This window comes from Rhincodon typus, chromosome 3, assembly GCF_021869965.1.
Source record: "Rhincodon typus isolate 14 chromosome 3, sRhiTyp1.1, whole genome shotgun sequence".
In the NCBI taxonomy this organism is placed as follows: Eukaryota; Metazoa; Chordata; class Chondrichthyes; order Orectolobiformes; family Rhincodontidae; genus Rhincodon; species Rhincodon typus.
The window spans coordinates 61,421,168-61,448,502 of record NC_063334.1 but is presented as its reverse complement, the minus strand read 5'-3'; the positions used below and the strand labels follow the sequence as shown (position 1 = coordinate 61,448,502).

General features: G+C 39.3%; 1 protein-coding gene across 1 annotated transcript in view; it reads right to left on the bottom strand.

Moving 5' to 3' along the window:
- carnmt1 (carnosine N-methyltransferase 1) overlaps positions 1-26,849 on the bottom strand; it is a 34,237-nt gene extending 7,388 nt beyond the window's left edge. Inside the window, exons 1-6 of the mRNA XM_048593510.1 lie at positions 26,836-26,849; positions 26,142-26,346; positions 24,016-24,182; positions 19,481-19,621; positions 18,942-19,120; positions 13,293-13,406 (exon numbers count right to left, since the gene is read on the bottom strand). Of these exons, the coding sequence (XP_048449467.1) occupies positions 13,293-13,406; positions 18,942-19,120; positions 19,481-19,621; positions 24,016-24,182; positions 26,142-26,346; positions 26,836-26,849 (820 nt within the window). The remainder of the gene's footprint in view (positions 1-13,292; positions 13,407-18,941; positions 19,121-19,480; positions 19,622-24,015; positions 24,183-26,141; positions 26,347-26,835) is intronic.
- Positions 26,850-27,335: the final 486 nt, after the last annotated feature.

Here is a 27,335-nt window from a genome sequence, read left to right as displayed (position 1 = left end):
GAGAAATAATTTTTAATTTTGTCCCATTACTTTATTTATTGTATGTTGGGAATATCTGGAATGAATAGTGACTTGTTTCTTTAAAAAATACTGAATCACAATTGTTGCTCGAGTCCCCAGATTACACGCATTTATCCCAAAACAAATTATTGCACTCCTTCCTGTTCATTGTTGCTATTATGATCTATTCAGTTTAATCCAACTAAAATAGGCACATTGCACAGTCATGAGACATTACACATTGCTAAACATCCAGTTTATGTTCTGAAGGTGCTTTTCAAAAATCATAAGTTCTTTCTCATAAGTGAAATGTATTTAGGAGTGCAAAACAATTACATCATTTTGTTTGTTGTGTCTATAATGCATGGACATTGAAAAGAATGATCCAGAACTATTTTAGTTTTTGAATTTTAAACTATGTGCACAAAATTAAGCTTCAATGTCTATGTCATTTTGTTCCCGTGATGCCACTGTATTTTGAGGGACAATCGGCATTTTTGGGCAACCTGGCTGGAGTAATCAGTTGCAGGAGGAATGTCAAGAAAAAGGATATGTTGGACTCAGAGGGAACGTCAGAAAATGAGATTTCATTAATTATATATTTTTGATCTGAGTGATCTGAGAGCTTAGAAGACCTGAAAGATGTCTCAAAAGATTTAGAATGTGTGGCCAGTCATACACTTCTAACATCTGGAGCATATAAATAACATTTAAAGTAAAAATTGAACAACAGTGAAAAACACAGATGCTTAAAGATTTCTGCTAAAAACAGTTATTGCTACACTGAGCTATGTGAAATACATGCCTATATTAGTACTTTCTACATACTATTGTCTGTATGGTATGCAGCTTCACAACGGCAACTGCAAGCTGGTAAATTACTGTCCTTTTTCCAAATACACTAAACTTATGTAAGGTGTTTTATTTGCCATAAAATTTAACACCAGGACTGCACAGAATCCTTTTCTTACAAATAGATTCTGCTAGTAGCCCTAGATTTAACCATACATTTGTATTAACTGTGTAACTTGCAAACACCATTCAGCCCCTGAAGTTTAGGATTACAAATGGGAGGCAAGCTTTCCAAAAATTCTGACCTATTCAAATCACAAAGTTTCAGAATGAATATCTGACACAATACTGACTCAGAGTTCCATTCCTGAATTTAAAAATGCCCTGTATGTCTAAAAGCTGGCAAAATTTATTTTTAACACGGCAAGAGCTGAGGAATAGTGCAAGACTCCAGAGCTTGGTAGAATTATTCACACACTGAAATAACATTTTTTGTTTGAATTGTGCACATTGGGAAATAGATTTAAATTTCTTTCATATGGCCCCACATGGCTTCATGTCCTATGAAATTCTTGATTGATCCCTGTATTTTGTGGTGCTCAATTTAAATGCAGAATTATTAAAATACAAAGTTCCCTGCAAGATGTTGCAGCTTACTATTCTCAAGAATGGTCTGAATGTTGACATTAGGACAATGGTCTCTATGTCTGCAGATGATACAAAGGTCTGTGTAAGTGATGAGAGAAAACTGTTTTAACTGGATCATAACGCAATTGGGAAATTGTACATAATTGGTACAAATGGTAATTATCTTCAATAAATGCTCTACTCACATGCACAACTATACATATACCTTACAGGAAAGGTAAACAGTCTATTCAAAGAGAAGATGCTCAATTCTCTGAAAGGTTCACAAAATTGCAATGAAGTAATAGCCAAAGTAAATATAGCACTTGGTTTACTTCCAAGGTTTAATATCAAAATAGACTTTTGTCATTGTACTACTTTGGTTAGGCTTCATTTCAAATACAGCATCCTCTCACATGGTAGGATTTCCAGGCTTTGGAAATGGTCAAGAAGAGGGTTAATAGAATCATACTTAGCTTAAATCACCTTAATTACCCAACTCTCATAATGAGCAGAATGCTGAGCAGTTCTCCTATTGCTTTCACTTGGGGAAGGAGTTTTCTCTCAAAGAATACATTTTCTCCCATCTGCAGTATTCTCACTCCATCTAGACTCGTCCCAATAGCCTCTTTTTCTCATTTGATTCTTCTATTGAGAGCTGGTAGCTTAACAACTGCTATCTCAAATTTTTTAATCTGTCTCCCTCTGAACATGCAACACTCTGTTCTCTCAGAATCAACACCAACATTGTCATTAAACGTACTGACAAGACTGGCACTGTTGTTCATGAGTGAACAAGTATCTATGTCATTCTTTTAACTGTTCTTCATTCCTCCGAGTTAAAAAAAAAAAGTGTGAATATAGTGCCACACCTGAGCTTTTAATGGAATATACAGTATTCTTTGTTCCACTCCAACTTGGGTCCCCTTCCTCACTTCTATTCTCAGTACATTGATGACACTATCAGTGCTCTTGCAGCTCCTGCTCTTGCCCAGATCTGGGGAAAAAAAAATCACCAATTTTGCTTCAAATTTTCACCCTTCCCTACCTAAAATAACTCAACTCCCACTTTCCATTGCCTCGTCTCCAAATTTTTATATCCATTTTAAGGATATGTTTGCAACCAATATCCAGTATAAGCCCACTGACTTCATAAACTACAATAAAAACAAAGTGCTGATAAAAACTCATCAGTCTAACTAATATTTCCAGCCTAAAGAGTTATTTTGGACTCAAAATAAATTTAATTGTTCATCTCTTAACGCATACTGCCAGACCTGCTCAGTTTTTTTCAGTATGTTCTGTTGTCATTTCAGATTTTCAGCATCAACAATACTTTGATTTATGATTGACATAAATACCTTTATTAGGTTTCCTCCCACTCTACCTGTAAAGAGTTTTCAATTTTCCAACTTAATCCTTCTGTATTGATTTTTCAGGCAATGCCAACTTCCACACTGGTGGTTCAAATACGTATTCCTTTACCCTCAACTGAGGACTCCTCTCTACCATAGTTGTTAGAAATCTTGACATGGTCCATCCAATTTCTTGCTGTCAAATTTATTCAATTACAAACAATACCCTTTGCATCAAATTGATAAGGAATCCTCTGTCCTAGTCTTCAGCCCCATAGCTTTCACATTCAATGGATCACCCTCCATTTTTAAAAGCTGCAGCATAATGCCATTATCCGATTCATCACCTTAACCCTTTTCAGCACTCCTAAAGGACCGTCTCCTGTTTCATTCTGATCCACTCTCTCATCACCCTCACAAGCATGACCCCAAAATCCTGTCCCTAATTATATTATCCATCCTACTCCCACTCTGACCATGGCAGACAATACCATTTCAGTGCTACTTGAAGCAAATGTGAGGAATGTTCCTCATCATATCAGGAACACATTATAATGCACATTACAACACTCTGAATTTGAAATTGAATCAACAATCTTCAACAATTCCCTAACCATACTCGAGAAACAGTTCTTAATGATGTCGCTCTGCCATTTACGGATCTCTACAGCCATCTTTTATTACTTCACTAGTTCCATTACTATTCACTTTTGCCTTGTACTATCATTGCTTTTATGATTTAAATTACACCTGTGCATCATCTGACCACAGAGATTCCATTCATTCCTACCTCCGCTCTTCATGTTATAGAAGTTCATAGAATCCCTACAGTGTGGAAACAGGCCCTTCAGCCCAACAAGTCCACACCAACCCTCACAGCAACTCACCCAGACCCATTCCCCTAATCTACGCATCCCTGAACACTACAGGTAAGTTAGCATGACCAATCCACCTAGCGTGCACATCTTTGGACTGTGGGAGGAAACCAGAGCACCCGGAGGAAACCCACGCAGACACGGGGAAACATCACTGTTGCTCTCTTCACAACATACTTAAAGCATTTCCTGCTCACCTCTAAAAACTAGGATTATTTTAGAAATGCGGAGATTGTGGGGTGATTTGATAGGGATGTTAAAATTAACAAAAGGAATAGACTGTATGCACAATGGATTATTTCAATTAGATACTTTTGGGTAAACTACAGGTCATATGCATAAATTGTACAAGGGTAGAAACAGGTTACAGGTTAGAGAATTGTCCTTTTCCAGGACTGTAGATCTCTTTTTTTCATATTCAGAGGATATGAGCTGTTTTTGGCTGGGTAACTATCTATTGCCCAGTCCTAGTTTTTTTTTCTTTATTTATTCAGGGGATGAGGGCATTGCTGGCTAGACAGCATTTATGGCCCATCCCTAATTGCCCAGAGGGCAGTTAAGAGTCAACCACATTGCTGTGGGTCTGGAGTCACATGTAGGCCAGACCAGGCAAGAACGCAGTTTCCTTTCCTAAAGGACATTAGTGAACCAGATGGGTTTTTCCGACAATCGACAATGGATTCACAGTCATTATTAGATTCTTAATTCAAGATAAAAATGAGTTCACCACCACCTGCTTCAAACCGGGGTCCCCAGAATGTTATCTGGGTCTCTGGATTAACAGTTCAGCGATAATACCATTAGGCCATCACCTCCCCATCCTAGTGGTGTCAAGAAAGTGGTAAGTGAGCTATCTTCTTGAATTGCTGCAGTCCATTTGCTGTATTATGCACACAGAGCTCACAGGATTTTGACTCAGTGGCACTGAAGAAATGGCAATATATTTCAAGTCAGGATGGTGAGTGGCTTGGATGGGATCTGGCAAAATGTGGTGCTCCACGTACCTGCTGCCCTTGTCTTTCTAGATGATAGTGGTTGTGGGTTTGGAAACTGCTGCCTAACAAGCCTTGTGAAGTTCTTGTAGATGGTACACACCACTGCCACTGTGTATCAGTGGTAGATGAAGCAAATATTTGTAAATGTGGTGCCGAGCAGGTAGGTTGCTTTGTCTTGGATGGTGTCAAGCTTCTGCAGTGTTGTTGAAGCCGTACATATCCAGACAAATGGAGAATATTCCATCACTCCTGATTTTAGGCTTATAACGGTGGACAGGCTTTGGGGAGTTTTTTGTTCATTCACGGGATTTGGGCGTCGTATTGCCTATCCCAAATTGCCTACCCCGCCCAAGGGCAATTAAGAGTCAACCACATTGTTGTGGGTCTGGAATCACCTGTAGGCCAGAACAGATCCGATGGCAGTTTCCTTCCCTAAAGGACACATGTCAGGAAGTGAGTTATTCACTGCAGTATTCCTGGCCTTTTATCTGCTCTCATTGCCACGGTACCTATACGGCCAGTCCAATTTAACTTCTGAGGGGTTTACCATTGACCAGATGTTGGCAGTGTCGTATTGTGAACCAATATATTAGAAGCAATCGCAACCACTTGCAACATATTCAATGGACAACTGGTGTTTTCCTGTCAACCATCTTCATACATATATAAAATTGAATATATTAGTCTGTTTGGATTCTCACTGGATTATTCCAACTAACAAAGTGTCTTGTCTAGAAATAATTTTAGTATTGCCTTTTCTTCTTGTTCTAATTATTACCTGCACTGGTAATACACTGTTTTCTTCAAGGATTAAATCATATTTGAGAAAAACAAAACAATGATAGCCTTACAATATGAGGTTGACCTACCCAAAATCCACAAACCTGACAGCTCCAGTCGACCCATTGTCTCTGCCTGCTTCTGCCCCACTGAACTCATCTCCACCTACCTCGACTCCGTTTTCTCTCCTTGGTCCAGGAACTCCCCACCTACGTTCGGGACACTACCCACACCTTCAATCTTCTCCAAGACCTTCAATTCCCCGGTCCCCAACGCCTCATCTTCACCATGGATGTAAAGTCTCTCTACACTTGTATCCCCCATGAGGAGGGCCCAAAAGCCCTCCATTTCTTCCCCTCCCACAGGCCCAAGCCTTCACCCTCCACCGACACTCTCATCCATTTGATGGAACTTGTCCTCCCCCTCAACAACTTTTCCTCTAACTCCTCCCACTTCCTACAAAGTAAAGGGATGGCAATTGGCACCCGCATGGATCTGAGCTATGCCTGCCTCTCTGTAGGATACATAGAACAGTCCCTCCTCCACAGTTACGCTGGCACCATCCGTCACCTCTTCCTCCGCTATATTAATGACTGCATCAGTGCTGCCTCGTACTCCCATGAGTAACTCAAACAGTTCATCCACTTCACCAACACCTTTCACTCCGACCTCAAATTCACCTGGACCATCTCCGGCAACTGACTCAGCATCAACATTTACTTCAAACCCACCGACTCCCATAGATACCTTGACCACACCTCCTCTCACCCACGCTCTTACAAAAATGCGATCCCATACTCCGAATTCCTCCACCTCCACCACGTCTGCTCCTGGGATGAAGCATTCCACTCTCCGACATCCCAGATGCCCTCCTACTTCAAGGACCATAACTTCTCCTCTCCCGTGATTCATAATGCCCTCAACTGCGTCTCCTGCATTTCCTGCACTTCTGCTCTCAAAATCCCTCTGCCTAACAACAATAAGGATAGAGTCTCCATGGTCCACAGATACCACCCCACCAACCTCCAAATCCAAAGCATCATCCTCCACCACTTTTGCTACCTTCAATCAGGCTCCATCACAAAAGAGATGGTCCCCTGCCCACCCCTATCTACTTTCCACAGGGCCCGCTCACTCTGCAACACCCTCGTCTACTCTACACTCTCCACCAACCCCACCACACCCAGCACCTTTCCCTGCATCCACAGGAAGTGCTATACCCTGCCCCTACACCTCCCCTCTCACGTCTATCCAAGACCCCAAACAATCGTTCCAAATCAGACAGGGATTCACCTGTATGTCTTCTAACCAGACCCACTGCAACCGTTGCTCCCGATGTGGCCTCCTCTACAGCAGAGAGGCCAAACACAGACTCGCGAAGCATCTGCGCTCTGTATGCCCCGATCAACATCACCTTCTGGTTGCCAGACATTTCAATTATCCCTCCCAATCCCTTGGCAACATGCCCATCCTGAGCCTCCTCCAATGTCATAATGAGGCCACACGTAAACTGGAGGAAGAACACCTTATATTCTGCCTCGGGAGCCGACAGCCCATTGGCCTCAACATGGAATTCACCAGCTTCAAAATCTCCCCACCCCTGGCCTCATCCCATGTCCAGCCCTCCCTCTCATTCCCACCTCCTTGACCTGACACCACCTGTCCATCTTCCTTCTCACCTATTTGCCCCATCCTTCCCATTGACCAATCTCCACACCCCTAACATGCATCACTACCCTATATACCAACCCTCACCCCCCTCCCTCTATTTATTTGAGCTCCCATCTCCCTCCCCAGTTCTGATCTGAAACATCAACTTTCCTGCTCCTATGATGCTGCCTGACCTGCTGTGTTCCTCTAGCTCCACACAGTATCGACAGCTTTTACGACTGTTAATGATTTGGCACCATTGGTGAGACTCTCTTTTCAATTTCCAGATTTAATTAAATTCAAATTCCAACAATTATCACAATAGGACTTGAACCCAAGTCTCCATGGCATTAGTCTATGTTAGGTTTAAATAGGTATACCTTGAGCTATGCAACATACATTATGGTAATCACGTGACATACCTAAAACAAGATAACCAGGTTTACAGAGTTTGATATAACTCTAAAGGTGCTAGACCAATTAAGCACAGAAGTTAGCAAATGGCAAACCAGTTTAGTGGCAAACATATTGCTATAATCCAAGTAAAGGGTTAAATTGATTGACTAAGTGTACTAATGTAATCCTGACAACAACTTAGCTTTACCCTTAAGAAGGAACTATGATTCTATATTTTAATAACTTAAAAAAGGTATAAAGCAACTCTAAGACTAAGTTAATAAGAAGGCATAAATAATAGAGATCATAGACATGCGCCAGGAAGAAAAGCTCCCTTTGTTCATTAATTAAAAAATAACTTTGCAGCCTTACTTAAACACTTGTTTGAGAAAAACTACAGCCTCTAGGGTGGAAAGTTAGGGAATGAGAATCAAGCAAGGAGAGAAAAACAGACAGTTTTCCACCTCAAGGCAATCACTAAACTAGATCTCTATCTATAAGAAGCAAGCATAAACAATTCATTTGTCAAATGAAAACTATGCAATATAATTAAGAAGGTTGTGAATTAATGAAGGGATCAGAAAAAGGTATAAAAGTTGGGTGTAAAAACTGATATTTCAGTATTTGAATAAAGGTCTGATCAACTTGTATAGAAATTTTTGCATCAACCTGTTCAGAGATATTGTTACACGCCTCTGCAGCAGGTGTGACTTGAACCAGAGGCTGCTGACTTAAACATAGGACCAATGCACCACAAGGGCCCCCTAGGCTACGATACCTGGCATTCCCAGGTGGTCTCCCATCCAAGTACTAACCAAGTCTGAATCTGCTTAGCTTTTAGATTTGAGATCGAACGTTTTACAACTAGCATAGCCACAGGCACTGATCAACTTGTATATCATGTTTAAAACAATAACATCTTTCAATTCCCTAGCCAAAACTCAGAAGATCTCTTCCATCATATTGGCATCGAGTATGCATTATTATTTATTATTAAATTAACACAATCAATTCTGAGATATAGGAAAAACTCTCACTTTGTAAGGATCTTTTCAATCAGGGATAGTCAGCATGGATTTAAGGGAAGGTTGTGTCTTACGACCTTAATTTTGTTTTAAAATAATGATGAGGTAGTGGATATTATTTATATGTAGTGATTTTTTTTTGTGATGCATTTTACAAGCCACACGGTAGACTGGTCAGAAAAGTTAAAGCTATGGGATTCAGGAGAATGTGAGGAGTTGGATCCAACATTAGCTCAGCAACAGGAAACAAATGGTAATGGTCAATAGAGGTAGCAAGAACTACAGATGCTGGAATCAGAGATAACACAGTGTGCAGCTGGATGAACACAGCAGGCCAGGCAGCATCAGAGGAGCAGGAAAGTTGACATTTCAGATCTGGACCCTTCTTCAGAAATGGGGAGGGGGAAGGGAGCTCAGAAATAAATACAGAGAGGAGAGGACGGGTGGGGCTGGGGAAGGTAGGTGGGAAGGTGATAGGTGAGTGCAAGTGGGGAGTGGTGGGGATTGGTCAGTGGGGTGGGATGGGTGCAGCGGATAGGTGGGAGAGATGATGGACAGGGTTGTGTTAGGTCAAGGAGGCGGGGATGAGAGGAAGGGTCGGACAGGGATGAGGCCGGGGGTGGGGAGACTTTAAAACTGGTGAATTCTATGTTTAGGCCATCAGGCTGTAGGCTCCTAAGGCAGAATATGAGGTGCTGCTCCTCCAGTTTGCAGGTGGCGTCATTGTGACACTGGAGGAGGACATGGTCAATAGATGTCTTTGCAAATGGAAAGCAATTTCCAATGGAATCCCACAGGGTTCAGTGAGCCTTTGCTGTTTGGTGTACATATTAATAATTTGGACTTAAATGTGAAAGGCATGATTAGGAAATATGCAGATGAGACAAAAATTGACTGTGAAATCGCACCAAATTCATGGGTGTGGAGACTCCAGAAAGATAGCAATGATTTCAATGTGTGGAAAAATGACAAATGGAATTCCATCTGGGGGTGGGGGTGGGGGTGGGGGTGGGGGTGGGGGTGGGGGGGAAGTGGGTGGGGAGGGTAAGGAGTAAATGATTAGGTGGGGAGATAGCCCAAACAGAAAGGAGAACAGTTGGACAAAGGAGTGGATAATGATCTGGCTAGGAGGGTGAATAGCTGTTAATGGGGACTGTTTGTTACTAACAACAGGTAGTGTGTAATGGCAGCCGATGTGATAACAAGGTTTGTTGTGTGGGGTAGGGGGCTAGTACATGGGAGAGTTCAGACCCTAAAATGATTGAATCTGGAGGGTGGCAGGATCCCCAAGCAGAAAAGTGGTGTTGTTTTTCAGTGTTCAGTACTGTGTAGTAAATTTGGTGAACAGCATGAAAAACTACACAAGGAATGCTGTATGAATGACTGTGAAATGATGGCTTTGGATTGAGATTAGCCATGGGTGACACTTGTAAACTAAGAACAAGTGGAACTCCCAATGACGTCTTTGACGTCTCCATACTTATGAATTTGGTGCAATTATGTCCCTTCCTTTGGCAAAACTTAAGAAAACAGAAATTCATAAGAATAGGAGGAAGAATTTTTTTTTTAAAAATCATGTCTTACTTCTAGATTTCCCAGCAGGGAACGCAATCAATACCTTCCCTGAATACCTTCCCTGTCAAGCTCTTCAGACAATTCCTTTATCCCAAGAACAAGCTCAATGAAACTTTTCTAACCTGCTTTCAAAACTAGTATATTGCTCCTTAGGGAAGGAGACCAAATCATCTGTCTGCAGTAGTTGGAGCAGCATGGCAGCTCAATGGTTAGCACTGCTGCCTCACAGCACCAGGTTCAATTCCAGCCTTCAGCAACTTTGTGTGTGGAATTTGCACCATTGTCCCCATACATCGAGGGCCGAAGGGCCTGTACTGCGCTGTAATGTTCGATGTCTGCAAGGGTTTCCTCCCATAGTCCAAAGGTGTGCTGGTTAGGCCACGTTAAATTACCTTCATGTGCAGACTCGGTCGATTAGCCATGGGATGGAATGCTCTTCAGGGAATCAGTGTGGTGTCAATGGGTCGAATAGCTTGCTTCCACACTGTAGGATCCTATGGTCTATGACCTGAACTAACCAATGTCCTAGCAAGCCTTCCCTATTTTCATCTCCAGCCCTTGCAATATCCACATTCTATTTGCCTTCCTAACTACTTTGCCTGGTTCCTAACTTTGAGAGATCGCACATGAAACACTCACAGTTCCTCTGTACTGCAGAACTCCTCTGATGCAATCTATAAAAGCAATTTTCTGCTTTCCAAGTCTTCCTGCCAAAATGGACAGCCTCACATTTTGGAATACTGTACACCATCTGGGGTGCATAATGGCCTGGTATGGCAACTGCCAGGACCATAAGAAACTATTGAAGGTGGTGTGTACAGCTCAGACCATTATGGAAACCAACCTTCCATCCATGGACTCCATTTACATGGCTCGCTGCCGTGGAAAGGCTGTAAACATCAAAGGCCCATCGCACCCTGGTAATGATCTCCTATAACCTCTTCCATCAGGCAGAAGATACAGATGCCTGAACACACACGAGCAGGTTCAGTAACCCCCATTCTTCATTTCCTTAATTACCACAGATAATAATCCTTCGCATACAGGCTTTCATTCTCAACAGAATATGTATTAAAATTTTGTAATTGTGATGAGTAAAACAAATGCAGAAAGCAGTTTTTGATTCTTGTTTTTTGATACTGTTTCTTGTGTACTATTTTAAAATTAGTTGCTTTTCAGAGCTGCAGACTATAATGGTTCTATCCCCTTAAATTCTCAACATTCATTATTTTATGTAATGCTAAATTTAGTTACTATTATGAATGTAAGAATTCAGTGTCTACTTGCAAAAGCTAACATTGCCACAATAAAGAGGAATTATAAGTAGCATTACAGTAGTACACTTCAAGTCAACCTAATCGATCTTCTCCTCACAGAAGGAAACATCCAGCATGTTTGCCCATTTGCAAAGTGTATAACTTACTACACAGTCATAAACAATAAGACAACATTGTTCTTGTAACAAACCTATCAAGTACAACGTATCAAAATTATATGAATACAAGTTAAAAATGACTGTTAATCTCATCTGAAAATCCTGTATGCTCAATGTCCAAAAGATTGGTGCAATGAGAGGATGAACAGAGAATTAAGGTATTCAAGCCTCCAAGTTATGAACAGAATCACAGAATGCATGTGGATTCACTGGAGGAAAGATGATGAAAAGGAGACATTTTCCAGGTCTTTAAAATGCTCAAATACAAAGATAATTCAAATGTTTATAGGTCATTTACCTTGAAATCAGATACCGAACTGAACAGCAAAATTAACAAGAGAATTGGAAGGAAATTTCTCCCTTGCATAGGGAAAATGTGGAACACGCTCAGACTCACAGCAACGGTTGCATTCATGACTAGTTTAAAAAAAAACTGGTGAAGAAAAGGTAATGTAAGAATAAGTAGGGTTAGAGGTATTCAAATATTCCATGGAACAAAGTGATCTCTGTGACACAGAGGCTGTGGCAACCAATTTTAATAGTGTAGCACCTCTGAAGGAGTAGGCAGTGTAAAAGGAAAAATACATGAAACTTTCCCTCAGATAATTTAGTAAATGTGGTAGATTTCATGACACATGTAGCCTACAGAAGAGCAAGTGTGACGGCCAAGTAAAATTTCATCCTCAATTTTCTGACAACTATTTACAAATCACTGAAAGGTAATGCTTCTACAATTGATCAATTAACATACTTAATACAACTGGCAGCATACAATGTTAATTTCAAAACATTTAGTTCCAAACTAACTGTTTGAGAACAAAATATCAATGTTCCAAAAAAAAAATGAAAAGCACTTCTATTAAAATTTACGTAAATTTTAAATCATTACAATTAAACACTAGATAATGCATTTTTTTTTAGTTTTGAATTTTACTAATCTTGAAAATTTCCATACATTGAGTCAAAACCTATTCTGTTTAAAATTTGGTTCAATAATACTTTGATGAAAACATCTAAACCCCATCACAGACAGAAGCTGCTCCATTGTCATATCCTCCACTTTCTTTGAGGAGGACAAGGTTCAGTATCTACGAATATTCTGCCACTCAAACATTAATAGATTAATAAGTGAGCAAATCACCCTGATCATATACAGCTAGTTTGCTGTCACTTCACTAATCTGCTTAGTTTATATATAAAATTAAAGGTAAAATAAAACACAATCTGCAGAATAATGGTCACCTACAAAGAGTCTTCAAGGTGCTTTCTTTATCAGGTTTTGCACTTTGCACGAAGTATTTGTGTTGTCTATATAAGGAAATAGGTGGAAAAGCATCAGAGGAACATAATTTAAAATACTACTAGTGCTTCTGTTACATTTAATATTGATGTAGTACATATACAAAAGCAGATACCATCATGTTCACATTTTACATTGCTATGGCTATACCTTAAGGAATCAAAGCAGTTGTGATCATTATTTCTGGAGGAAACAGAACTGAAATACAAGAAGATTTTTCCTCAAATATACATCCATTGATTTGGCAGCATCAATTTATGCACTTGTGGTTTAAAAACTGAAACATTGTCGTACAGCTAATGATGTGCGAATCTGGCTTTATTAATTCCTGAGACTGATTCGAATGTTAAAATATTTGATGCTTATACCCTAAGACATACATGCATATATACACACACTCTATTTATAGAAGTTTAAAATGTATAGATACATATGTTCTTAAATATAGTTGCAATATTAATTGCAAACAGAATATCAGATTACTCACCAAGATTTATCCATATGCCTCCATGTTTCAGAATCTTCCATATCGTTTCAATATAATCAACAACATTATGTGCTGTGTCAATGAAGAAACATGTTGCTACACAATCCCACGTGTCTGTTGGTACAAAAATGCTGAAGTTATTTTACACTTGTGTAACATGTGTAACTTGTGTAACTCTAAGACAATAAAGATGATAATGTTTAGATTCAGCTGCACCCCAGCAAATCTCTAATATATAGACATCTAAAGATCACCAAATCAGTTATAGTAGCAGAATTTTCTTGGCCAGGGAGTTGTTGAAAGGCAGGGGTCCACTGCTTTTTAGCTGTGTCCTTAAAGGAATAGTTTCTGGAAATCAAGTCGTATCCATAATGGTATGAATATACTGACGTCCTTCTTTCATCTTTGTTAACGGTCTCTCACAAACAGAGCCATAGAGTCACGGAAACAGACCCTTCGATCCAATTCGTCCAGGCCGACCAAGTTTCCCAAACTAACCTAGTCTCATTTGCCTATATCTCTCTAAACCTTTCCTATTTGTGTACCTATCCAAACGTCTTTTAAATGTTGTGTGTGTACCTGCATCTACCACTTTATCTGGCAGTTCATTCCACATTCGAACCACCTTGTGAATGAAGAAGTTGCCCCTCAGGTTCTTTTTAAACCTTTCTCCTCTCACCTTAAAAATATGGCTCCTAGTTTTGAACTCCCCCACCCTAGGGAAAAGACCCTTGTCATTCACCTTATCTATGCCCCCTCATGATTTCATAATGTCTTTAAAGGTCACCCCTCAAACTGCTATGCTCCAGTGAAAATGTCCCAGCCTATCCATATAACTCAAACCCTCCAGTCCTGGCAACACCCTCATAAATCTTTTCTGAAACCCCTCTAATTTAATAATATCCTTCTAATAGCAGGGCAACCAGAATCGTATGCAATGGCCTCACCAACGTCCTATACAACCTGAATTGGACATCCCAACACCTATACTCAAAAGTCTGAGCAATGAAGGCAAGCACGCTAAACTGCTTCTTAACAAACCTGTTTACTAGGGATGGAACTTTCAAAGAACTGAGCATCTGAACCCCTAGGTCTCTCTGTTCGTCAACAGATATTGGAATGCTATACATTTAACTGGAGAAATGTAATTCAACAACACTCAAGAGGTTTGACGCCATCCAAGGCAAAGCAGCCCTTTTGATTTGCATCTCATCTACCAGCTTCAACATTCATTCCCTCCACTGTCAGTGCAGAGTGTCTGCAGTGTGTACCATCTACACAATGCAATACAGCAACTCTGTCTCCTTCAATAGTACCGATCAAACATGCAATATCTACCACCCAGATGATTGAGGGCAGCAGATACATGGGAACACACCATCACCAACATGGAACCATAATCACTGCTCTTTCACGTCACTTGGTCAAAAACAGTGAACTCCTTAATAGCGCTTTGGGTGTAATTGTACAAAATGAAGTGGTTCAAGAACACTCTTCACCATCTTCTCAAGACCAATTAGGGATGGGCTGTAAGTGCTGGTCTAGACTGCGAAGCCTAGAATCTGTGAAGGAATAAAATATTTAACTGGGAAGCAGACAACTAAGTTCTAAATGCAGCTCCAACAACTCTCAATGACATCATCCAAAACATAGCAGGTGATTGTGATTGTGGATGTGGTGCCAATCACTCCCTCCACCACCGAGGCACAGTAGTAGCAGTGGATACCATACACAAGATGCATTTCAAAAATTCAACAAGGCTCCATAGACAGCAGCTTTTAAATCCATGACTGCTACCATCTAAAGGACATGCGCAGCTGATACATGGGGTCACCACCACATGCAAAATCCTCTCCAAAGCACTCACCATTCTGAACTTAGGGAGACATTGCTGTTCATTCATGGTCACAGAGCCAAAATCCTACTATTCTCTTCCCAACAGCATTATGGATGCACCTAGACCACATGGACTGCAGCAGCTCAAGAAAGCAGCTCAACACAATCTTCACAAGGCCAGTAGCAATAGATTATAATGCTGGCACAGCTGGATAGGCCTACAGCTTAGAAAGAATACATTGTAAAAAAGCATAGGCAATTCTAATCTTTATATTGATTAGATAACTCCAAATGGAAGAGGTGCCTGAAAAATGATTTTGGAGTGTATTCAGGAAAGTTTCTTAGAATATTACCTTCTTGAACAAACAGGGAGCAGACTAGTTTATACTGGTAATATGTAATGAGACAGAATTAATTAATGACCATGAGAGAAAAAGTAGGGAAAACTAGTGGTGAGAAAGTCTGACAAATCCCCAGCTCCTGATGGCTTACATTCTAGGGTCTGAAACAAAATTGCTGCACTGGGTGCCACCTTCCAAAGTTGTCTAATTTCTAGAAAGCTCCCAGCAGATTGGAAAATTGCAAAAGTAACATCTCTTCAAAAAGTTAGGGAAACAGAAAGTAGAAAGCTACAAGCCAGTTAATCTAATAGCTAGGAAATGCTAAAATTAATTATTTAGGAATGGAAATGGTGAAGATAAGAAGGTTGAAATTTTTGGGGCCAAGGTGTCATATATACAATACAACCCAAAGCAGCAAAGTCACTTCAAAGGATATCTGGAAATAATGAAACAAAAAAAAAGAAAAAAAAATTGAGTAAATCACCGAAAGACAGCTATTAAAGATCAGGAACTTCTCCCCTTTTGATTGGCCACTTTGGAGTACAATATAGTCAGGCAATTAAAAACTACTGAAACCACTTGTGTTTATGAGACACCTTTAACATGATCATATGTCCCAAGGTACTTCAGAGAAATTAAAAGCAAAGTATGGCACAAAACCACATTTGGAGAAATTGGGACAGATGACCAACAGCCTCATCAATGTGGCAGGTTTTAAGGAGTGTCATGAAGATAAAAACAAATCAACTGCAGAGTCAGAGAGGATTAGGGAAGGAATTCTACTGATGAGCATCGGGGGACACAGCTAAGAATGGTACAGTAATTAAACTTGGGATGTTCAAGAGGATGAATGCAGCTATCAAGGAGAGCTGTGAAGCTGGACGAGATCACAGATTTCAGAGGTGGGGGTGGGGGTGGGGGTGGGGGTGGGGGTGGGGGTGGTGGTGGTGGTGGTGTCAGAGGCACCCCATGGAAGGTGGCATTAGCAGATCAGATCCAATTAAAATGGAGAAACTGTGAAAATGCAGTCAGAGTCATACAGCATGGAAATAGACCCTTCGGTCCAACTCGTCCATGCTGACCAGACATCCCAATCTGACATAGTCCCATTTGCCAGCATCACTCTAAAACCTTCCTGTTCATGTACCCATCCTTACAGGAAGCATGGATTGAGGAAATGCAGTCAAGGTAACTGTGGGAGTCGCTGGCTTGCAGTGGTATTGGCAGATAACCTAATCCAGAAATGGAGACAGGGAAGTCATGGAAGAGTCATACAGGGATGATGTGAAAGCGACATCTAATGGACATTCGAATCAAAATTGATCATTTTTTCAAATTCCACATAAGACCAAGCTGAGCAGTGATTATGTTCTTGGCACAGTGAAGAAAAAGTGGGAGAATACTCTGAGTAGGACTGGAACATGGCATGTTCTACATACCCCACGAAGAGACAAACATAACTGGGTCCAAGTGCATACCCATAGTCACTCTGACTGGAAGAAAATGGGTCAAGTTAAAGGAGGAATTGTTCAAAGTGCAAACTAGCTTGGCCAAGTAAAAGTGCTTGGTGGTAAATGAGGATTGTCAAGGTCTCCTTTTGGGAAGCAAATGGAAAGTTTTCAGACGATTCTAATGCACTTGTTGTGCAGAGGGATTGCATGTCATTGCTTTAATTTGAGCGTTAATTCATTTCTCCTCCAGGTATGACCACTTGAAAAATTTAAATTTCACCACATGCCACCGTGGGATTTTAATTCCTACTTCCATAACATTAGCCTGCATCTCTGGATCATTCGTTCAGTGATAATATCACCATGCCACTATCTCCCTATAATATTATCCTCTTTTTATTTAGATCATCTTTTAATTGCACGAATTCTGAATTCTGTGAGCTGTATTAATGCAGTAATATATTGATCAATGGGCTCTTTCTCACCTTGCACCTTAATACAGAACACCATTCATCAGCTGCATTCACTAAGAGTTCAAAGTGGTTTTTTTGAGGCATTCAAAACATTTGCAGTTTGCTTTTGCTATAATTCAGAGAGATTTAGAATACACTTCGAAAAAGATCTCTCCCAACATTGATAAGACTGTAGAATTCTTTACCCCAGGGAACATCCCAAGTGGATCTTCAAAAGATTGAGTATATGCAAGCCTGAGGTGGATACTCTTTTGGATTCTAGTGAAAATCGAGTGATATGTGAATCCGAGGGAAAGCAGAACTGAGGTTGAAGATCAGCCATGATCTTACTGTTTGATGGACCAAGCTCAAGAAGCCTTATGGCTTACTCCTGCTCTTATTTCTTATGCTATTATACAGAATCTCCTGGTCTTATTTCTTATAGAGCTGTATAGAATGTAGATAATTATATTAATTTGCCACAACTAGAAATACATTGCATAAAAGGGACTGCCTTTTTTTTTGGTAAATTCAACTTAAACAGAAGTATCAGTGGCCTACAACTGTGGCTGTTGCATTATGAGAATGGAGTAAAAGCACTTCATAATAAATTGCTCAAACATAAATATAAGCAATTGTGAAATGGAATTCAAAGGTTGGAATGAAGATGTTTTGATTGCACTGCAACTCAAAGCTAAAAACAGCAAATTTGTAAAACATTGCATTTTAAATCTAGAGCTTTACTACACAAACCAAGTTTAAAAGTTGAAATAATTGTTGAGGCTGGTTGGCTCGCCGAGCCGGTTTGTTGTTCCACAGACGTTTCATTACCGTGCTTGGTAACATCCTCAGTGCAGCCTCTGATGAAGCGTCGGTGTGTTTCCCGCCTGGTTTTTAAACTCTGGGGTCCGTTGCGATGGATTGCCTCACTACCGGGTTTCCTCCGTAGTGGAATGTATATGGGGTCGAGTTCAATGTGTTTATTAATAGCATGCTTCGTGGAGTGCCATGCCTCCAGGAATTCTCGTGCTTGTCTCTGCCTAGCCTGTCCCAGGATCTTGGTGTTGGTTTTGATCAAGGAGAACCACGACTTTGACTGGGACAACATCAAGATCCTGGGACAGGCTAGGCAGAGACAAGCACGAGAGTTCCTGGAAACATAGCACTGCACGAAGCATGCTATTAATAAACACATTGAACTCGACCCCATATACATTCCACTACGGAGGAAACCCGGTAGTGAGGCAATCCATCGCAACGGACCCCAGAGTTTAAAAACCAGGCGGGAAACACACCGACGCTTCATCAGAGGCTGCACTGAGGATGTTACCAAGCACGGTAATGAAACGTCTGTGGAACAACAAACCGGCTCGGCGAGCCAACCAACCTCAACACCCACAACCAGAGCGACAGATCTACTCCAAAACCTTAGTTGAAATAATTCTTAACACAGCAACTGATTTATGATCCCTTATTTAAAACTGTATTCGTGTTATAAATGTACTAAGTAAAAAGTGCAAATCAGTCTAAATAATAATGCTGACAAAATGCCAATAATGATTTACTTACTTGGCTCTGTATAGATCTCCTGGAAATCTCCAGCTGTCATAGAAAAGTTAGCATAAGATGGAAGACTATGAGAGTTAACATCTGGAAAATGAACTGGTCGAATCTGATCAGCTGATCGCTTGTTGTTACTAAATTGATGTATCCAGGGGTACAGTGTCATTGTGTTCACTCCAGTACATCTTTAAAAAAAAGAATTAGGCACTTTAATGCACAAAAAATCATTTATATTTTCTAAACAAACAAAACTGTTAAGTGGTGAAAATCCAACAAAAGCAGACGTGTTGGAAATACACAAATCAATCAGTAGGAATAAAGAGGCAAAGCAAGTTAATATGTCAAGTCAGACTGTTGAAAGATTAATGAAATGGACACAACCTATATTTTCGCTTAATAAATTCTGTTTAGCCTGCCATGTAATCCAACATGTTCTGTTTTGTTTAAAATAAATCATACAGTTTTAATAATTTTAAACTAGAAAATATTTTTAAGACTACACACTCTACAGCAAGTGCAGCTCAAATTCTGAAGTCAGTCTTTACCTGTTGAGTACAAAATGTGAACAGAAGAGCATGTATAGACTCCACTCATTACCCTGGCAGCTATAACCCAATCTAGCAATTTCCCAGGCTAGTCTTCCAAGTCCTGCTCCTGGTACAAGAATGTTCATGTCAGAAGGATTGCTGTATTGAGAAAGCAATATATATTGTAACAATTAATTCCATATGCAAAATCTCAGCTGGGAAATTAAACAACGATCAAGTATCACAGGATATAAGTAAGCAAGAGGTGCTAGAGTACACTATTCAGCCCCTCGAGCCAGTCCTGCCATTCAACAGATCGTGGCTGATCTGCCTCAGGCCTCAACTCCTCTTTTTAGCCATCTCCTCAAAGCCCTCAACTCCCCAATATTTCAAAACTACAATCACCTTTTTAAATACTTTCCAGTGATCAAGCCTCTACAGGTCTGTGGGGTAGAAAATGCCAGACATTCACTACCCTCTGGAAGAAGGAATTCCTTTATATCTCAGTTTTAAATAAGTTCCCTTTCTCTGTAACTATATTCCCTAATTCAAGACATCCCCATTAATGGAAACATCTTTCCAACACCTAACCTGTCAAGCCTTGCCAGAAACTTATATGTTTCAATAAGATCACTCCTTATTCTTTCAAGCAAATGAATAAAGGCCTAATCCGTTTAGTCGTTCTTGAAAGTCAACCTCTTCATCCTGGGAATCATTCCTGTGAATCTCTTTTGAATCGCCTCCAAAGTTAGTTTATCTTTTCTTAAATACAGGGACAAAAACTACACAGTAACAATTAAATGCTTTAAATGGATTAGTCACGTTTTGTATCTTACTATGTCACTGACAATTACAAATGAACAAGACTGAGAGTTTTGAGCTTTCAAGTATAAATTAAGCCATTTCTTGCTTGAATTTTTATATTTTAATTGCTTTCTGTGTATTCAGTTAACAACCATTGCACCAAACTAAATTACCATTTAAAATCCACTGTTTAGAAATAATGAAAGTTTCTTGATCATAAGATAAAACATTCAGGTTATTTTGTGTACTACTCAAGTGGTTTATGACTGATAGCTGTGTGCCTTTAGCAGCAACATGATCTACTTGCTTCAAGTACTAACAAGAAACCATTTGAGTTCCCATGTGTAAAAGAAAGGTTTATTTTTAGTCTTCATTCTGTTGTCAGACCATAGATGTATATAAAGTAAATCAAGTTTAAAAACCAGTTTCTGTCAGATATCAAAAGCTCAACTATATTGTAGAAAAACAAGAGCAGGAAAGAAAGCACATGAAATTAGAAAAGCAAATAGAAATGCTGGAAAGTAGAATCAAGGAAAATCCAAAGATATTTTCAAAATATATAAAGCAAAAGAAGATAATCAAATAAAAAACATGGCCAATTAGTGTCAAAAAAAGGTCAACTTGAAAGACACGTGCTTGCTTCTTAATGAGTGCTTTGCATTTGTTTTTACAAGAGGGAGCTAAGCGGATATGGCAACTAAGAAGTGTGAAATACTAGATTCGTTAAACATTGTGAGGAAAGAAATATTAAAATGCTTAGCAGATTTGTTATGATAGTAGCAAAAATAAACACTTAATTTTTGATGGCCATCACCTGATTTTAATACCTTGGATCATTAAAATGGTTTTAGAAAAGGAAAACACTAAATTAAGATGCTGCTATGATCACCTGACCAGGCTGAGCGAAGCATTTGATTCAACAGTAAACCACACCCAATCTGAACTCAAATTAATGTAGCACAAAGCATTTCAATGCCATTACTGGTTGTTTTGTCATATGTAATTTATCTACATTTCTGTTGGCAACAATGACTCGACCATTCAAAATGTTGATACGTGCTAAACATAGGAGGGGTAAGAACTTCAGCATTTATGATACTTTATTTTATTTAAGGGTACTTGGCTTTGAACAGCTGAATAACTCATTGATGCATTTTCTTGCATTGTTTTGTCTCAAGTATGATTCTGAAAAATCACGTTAAAGTGCTTTTCCTTCACAGATGCATCTTGGTAAGTTTTTTTTATTATTGATAATTGCATATTTTTTCATTTTGTTCACCCAAGTACTATAAAAGCAACTTTAACTGGATAAATATGGATTTCTAGTTAAAACCAAACCAAAATAAAATGATTTAAAAAATGGAGCTAACATATTGGAAGAAGAAAGTTAGAAGTTTACTCAATGTGTAAAGTAGTCCAGCAAGTTGGGACTGCACTCATCTGGATTCACTGTTGGAAGAAAATCATCATTAACTTCTCTTTCCTACACAGCTGTTTCTGGTGTTTCACCTAAGATCTAACCTTGGCCTTTTACTACCTCTGATTTATATACTGCCCTTACATTATCCACAAAGCACACTATCAATTTCCAAATGGATACCGATGACACCCACCTATACTTTACCATCACTTCAGTCAACTCTTCTACTGTCTCTAAATCATCACACTGCTTGTTACTGAATAAACAGAAATTTCCTCCAAGTAAATATTGTGAAGCCAGTTGGCAGTGTGTTCGGGTTCCACCACAAACCCCATTCTCTTGCCACTGACTGCATCCTTCTCTGTTGCAACTACCTGAAGTTAATCCACTGTTCACAACCTTGGTATCATATTTGACCTTGAAATCAACTTCACCCACATATCCTTGCAGGGTATGAAAATTGGCCTTTTTCCATCTTCATCTCTCTGCCTATCTCTGCCTTGCACTGCATAAATCCTTCTCCATGCCTTGTTACCTCAACTATTTTTAACAAACTTACAGATTCTAACCATTCCTGTAAACTTGAGGTCTGCAAAAAACATAACTGCCTGCATCCTAACTCACAATAAGTTTCATTCACTCACCACCCCATGTGCTGCTGACTGACCGACATGGGATCCCAGTTAAGCAACAACTCAGATTTAAAACTGCCATCCTAGTTTTCAAATCCCTCCCTGGTTTTCTCCTCTCTTATCTTTAATCTCCTCCAGCTTCAAAACTTTCCTTGGCAGCTGCACTAATTTGGTTTTGGCTTCTACAGCATCCCAGTTTTGAGTGCTCTATCATTGTTAGCTGTTGCTTCAGCTCCTCCCAACCTTTTCTAGCTCTTTACTTCATTATTATATGTAAGATATTCCTTAAAACCTCTCTCTGTAACCAGGCTTTGGGTCGTCTGCCCTAATTTCTCTAGCTCAATGACATATTTTGTTGTTTTACTTCTGTGTAGTGCCTTGGCACATTTTATTACAGCTGATATTTTCTCACCTTTCACATAATTAGAAATTTTTAATTCTGTATCTGTATTGCACTCAGATGTGGCCTGTTACAGACTGTAGCTGTTTAGAATGTTTAGAAGCTGTCTTTCAGTAATTCTATCATATTTTGCTTCCAATATGTCTAGAAAAAGAAATGCAATTCTTGTCAGGTACATTTAGTTTCATTTTATTATTGCAAGTAGGTGGTTTATGACTATGTATTGTGAAGGAATTATATTGCAACTTTCTCCCTGCTCTCTTGAAGACGATGGTTCTTGCTGCAGTATAGCTTTGCAGGTAATATCTTGACTGCACCTTACCACATAAGCTTGTACTCTGCATGAAACATTGGTAACAGGTTGCAGCAAACTAATTGTCCATTTAGACATTTACTTAGTACCAGAAACCTTTAATTGTAATTTTCCTTTTAACCACAGACAGTGATTTACTATGACGCCCGTTGTCACAACTGAGTTTACGTAACCCTGCTCAAACTACATTGAATCTGATCTGCTAAAATCTTCAGCTGAATATGATGCTAGGCTGAAAAACACTAACTGATATAGGGTCATATGTGGAAACAAACCCTTCAGTCTAACCAGTCCACGCCAACCATGTTCCCAAAATAAACTCGTCCCACCTGCCTGTGCTTGGCCCATATCCCACTAAACTGTCCCTATTCATGAACTTATCCAAATGTCTTTTGAACATTGTAACTATACCAGCATCCACCACTTTCTCTGGAAGTTTATTCCACACATGAACCACACTGCAAAAAAAAAGTTGCCCCTCATCCTTTTTAAATTTTTCTCCTCCCACCTTAAAAATATGCCCCCTAGTTTTGAATTCCCCACCCTAATAAAAAGACCCTTGTCATTCACTTCATCTACGCCCCTTATGATTTTATAAACCTGTATAAGATCACCCTGCAACCTCCTTCGCTCCTGTGAAAAAAAAGTCTCAGACTTTCCAGTCTATTTTTATATCTCAAACACTCCATTCCTGGCAACATCCTGGTATATGTTTTCTGAATTCTCTCCAGTTTAATAACATCTTTACTATAACAGGGCAACCAGAACTGCACACAGCACTATAGAAGAGGCCTCACCAACATCCTGCACAACCTCAACATGACATCCCAATTTCTATACTCAAAAGGTCTGAACAATGAAGGCAAGCATGCTAAACACTTTCTTAACCATCCTGTTTACCTATGATGCAAATTTCAAAGAATTCCATTTTATTGATCTCTCATTTAAGGCTGTAATCATAATTTTATGTAACCAATACTGTACCATTCATCTGGAGGGAAATGTTTTACAATTTCTTCAATGATTGGCCGATAACAGGCATCCCGTTCAGCCTTGCCATCATCACTCCAATCTCTCACAAACTGCTTAATGGTGGACTTCAATTTGTCCATGTCAAAGGTAGATGCTGGTTTTAATTGTCCCAGGTCAGCCTGTGCATGTTATAAACAAAAAGTCATTTATTACTAAATTAAAGAAACTCCCAAGATATGAAATAGCTTATTAAGGAAAAAAATGCGATGCAAGATTTTAGACTTCACCAATATTTTGTATTTTCTAGCTTATTATGCAAATTGGATGGAATTACACACAGATGCAGCATTCATCCCTGCCAGTCTACACTGTTATGCATCTCCCATATTAGCAATACCCATAATTCCATACTTCCCTTTCTCCATATCTTTGTTCTGTTTTCCTTCAAGCACCCAATGAACCTTTTCTTAAATGCTGGCATGATCTTTGCTTCCATTATTAACACCAGCAGCACAGTTATGGTTAACAGCCCTCAACTTTTATATTCTCTCCTGTTTTTCCATAAAACCATTTTCTAATAGCTTTTTTCAAACTGATCTTGTCCGCCAAAGAGCTGCTTTCAAGGAACTGAGAATCTGACTCCACAAAACCCATTGGTCATCATATCAGCCAGTTGCCAACCCATTCAAAATGTATATATGAATGGTCCCAAAATAGAACCTGTGGGATGCCGTCACAACTATCAGTTGTGGTTCAGTTGGTGGCATTCTTGATTCACAAGTTCCTCGTTCAAGTCCCACTCCTGGGCTTAAGCACAAAAATCAATGCTCATACTCCTGTACAGTATTGTGTGAATGCTGTACTGTTAGGGAGGTGTTTTTCAGATGAGACTTTAAATGAAGGCCCCACCTTGCTAGGATGGATGTTAAAATTCCCATGGTACTATATGAAGGGAGGCGGGGAAATACCCTTGGTGCCCTGGCCAACATTTAGCCTTCAACAAACATCACAGTTACTGCATGACAACAGTGATTACTCTTCAAAAGCAGAAGTACTACATTGGTTACGGAGCACTGCGTGATAGCTGGTGTCCCAACAGCCACTCAAGAATGTCTTTCTTTTAACTTTCAATAATTCTGGGAAATTGTTCCTCACTCCTGCTCTTATTTGCTCCCATCTAATCAGCTTTCAATCCAATTGGATACCCTCCCACTAATTCCAACACCAATTTTTTTTTTTGGGGGGGGTGGTGGTTGGTGTCGCTGTCATACAATGGAGCTCTATACTTCACCTAACAATGATACTACATGCTTCTAGGTGATATGTAAGTGTTGCTAAGTCCTCACCGACTGTCTGCTCAAATTCACTTCTGACAAAAAGCCATGAGATATCAATCAGAAGTGGGAACTCTGGCCAATTTTCACCTTTCCACCCAGTGACACTAAGGCTAACGTCCACATTTAGAATGCTGTACCAACTGAAATTAGCTACCTTAGCAGAGGTTTGAAGTGGCAATTTTTTTTTTGGCTTGGTATTGTATTACTGTCAATATTACTACAATAATAAAGATTGAGGATCATGATTTATTAAAACGTTCTCACAATCATCAATGCTTCAAAAGTAAGAAAATACTATGCATTTGACTTGAGACAAATTTTAGGGTTCAGATGACATCAATAAAATATCTGACCTGCATGCATTCCCACGTATCCATTTTTCTTTATTTAACAAGACTGCAAATGTCAGTTTTTACCATTTTAATACTGTAAAAAGGTAAAGTCGCCAGAGGACCATAGGGCTGCTCCCTCATTAGATAGAGCCGATTGGTGGGTAAATTTAATCTGAAGGTCACCATGCCTGAAGTGATGGGCAAGATTCATGGTAACCTCAGCCAGTACAGGAATTTTAATATTGCACAATTATCCAAAAAAGCACAGAGGTAAAAGAAACCAAAAGGTTGCATTTAATAGGTTAAATCAAAGTGTAAAGCAATGTTAACATATTACATAAATTTACTCAGATATACCTCTGCTACTAGATAGTTGGTGCGAATACAAAACACATGCAGCCCCAATTGCTTCTGAGCCAATGCATACAATTGAGTTTTCAAAATCATACTGTGTTTGTGTTTTGCTTACCTCCATATCAATGACTCCATATTCCTTATTTTCAAACATATGATTGCAGTTGTTGATAATTGCTTTCAGGATCTCATAGTTATGTTCAATACACTCTCTTAATTTTTTCACATGAGGAAGGAAATTCGGAAGCAGCTTTCGATGAGCTGCTGGGAGAGATTGGAATTGCTTTTCAGACCGAGTTACCCTCTCATGAGCATAAATCCTGGAAAGTGAAGTTGCATTAAAAAATGAGCAGAAAATAACTGTGAACATTGTACCAAATTTCACAAGCATAATAGCTGAACCTACAAATGTTCATCCTATAGATTTAGATGTTTACAGTACAGTAAGCTGCCATTTGGCCCATTGTGTCTCTGCTGGTCAATAAAGATCTACAAAGAATTTCTAGTTTTTGGCTCATAGTCCCGAAGGCTGTGGCATACTAATGAATATCTAAATTTAATGTAATCCATGGACTTCTTGATTATACCCTCTACATTTAAGTCCAAATCATTAATGTACACTACAAACAGCAAGGGCCTGAGCATCAAACCCTGTAGAACCCCAATGAAAACAGACTTCCAATCATGAATTTATCCCCCTATCAGCCTATACTTTCTGCCTCTCAGCCAATTTTGGATCCAACATGCCACTTTGCATTGGCTCCCATGGATTCTTAATTTCTTAACCAGTCTGCCTTGATGAACCTTACCAAAAGCCTTGCATCACGCGCCTGATTCCCTCCTCAAAACGTGATCAAATTTGTCAAATATCATTTTTCCTTCACAAATCAATGCCATCTTATAAGCCTATAAACCTTGTAATCCATTAACTAGCTATAAAATTTGAATTTAAAACAAACATATTACACTGATATTGATGCTAATCATCTTCACCAAAACATAAATATGAAATTACCAACTTAAGCTTGCATCATATCCTTAAAAACAGCTATCAATATTTAATAATATTGGTACACCAAACAGCAACTTGTCAGAAAAGTGACCACAGAAATTATATAGAATGTTTAAAGCAGATCTAGTTCATTTTAATACCTGGACACAACAGGAACACAATCCGAGACCACAACAAATACCAAACTAATGTCTATTAACAAACTGCACTTGCAAATCCTACGAAGCAATAATGAATAGTCTGTATTTTTCAAATGTTGCATAAAGAACAATTCTTGGAGTAGAAGATAGTAAACAA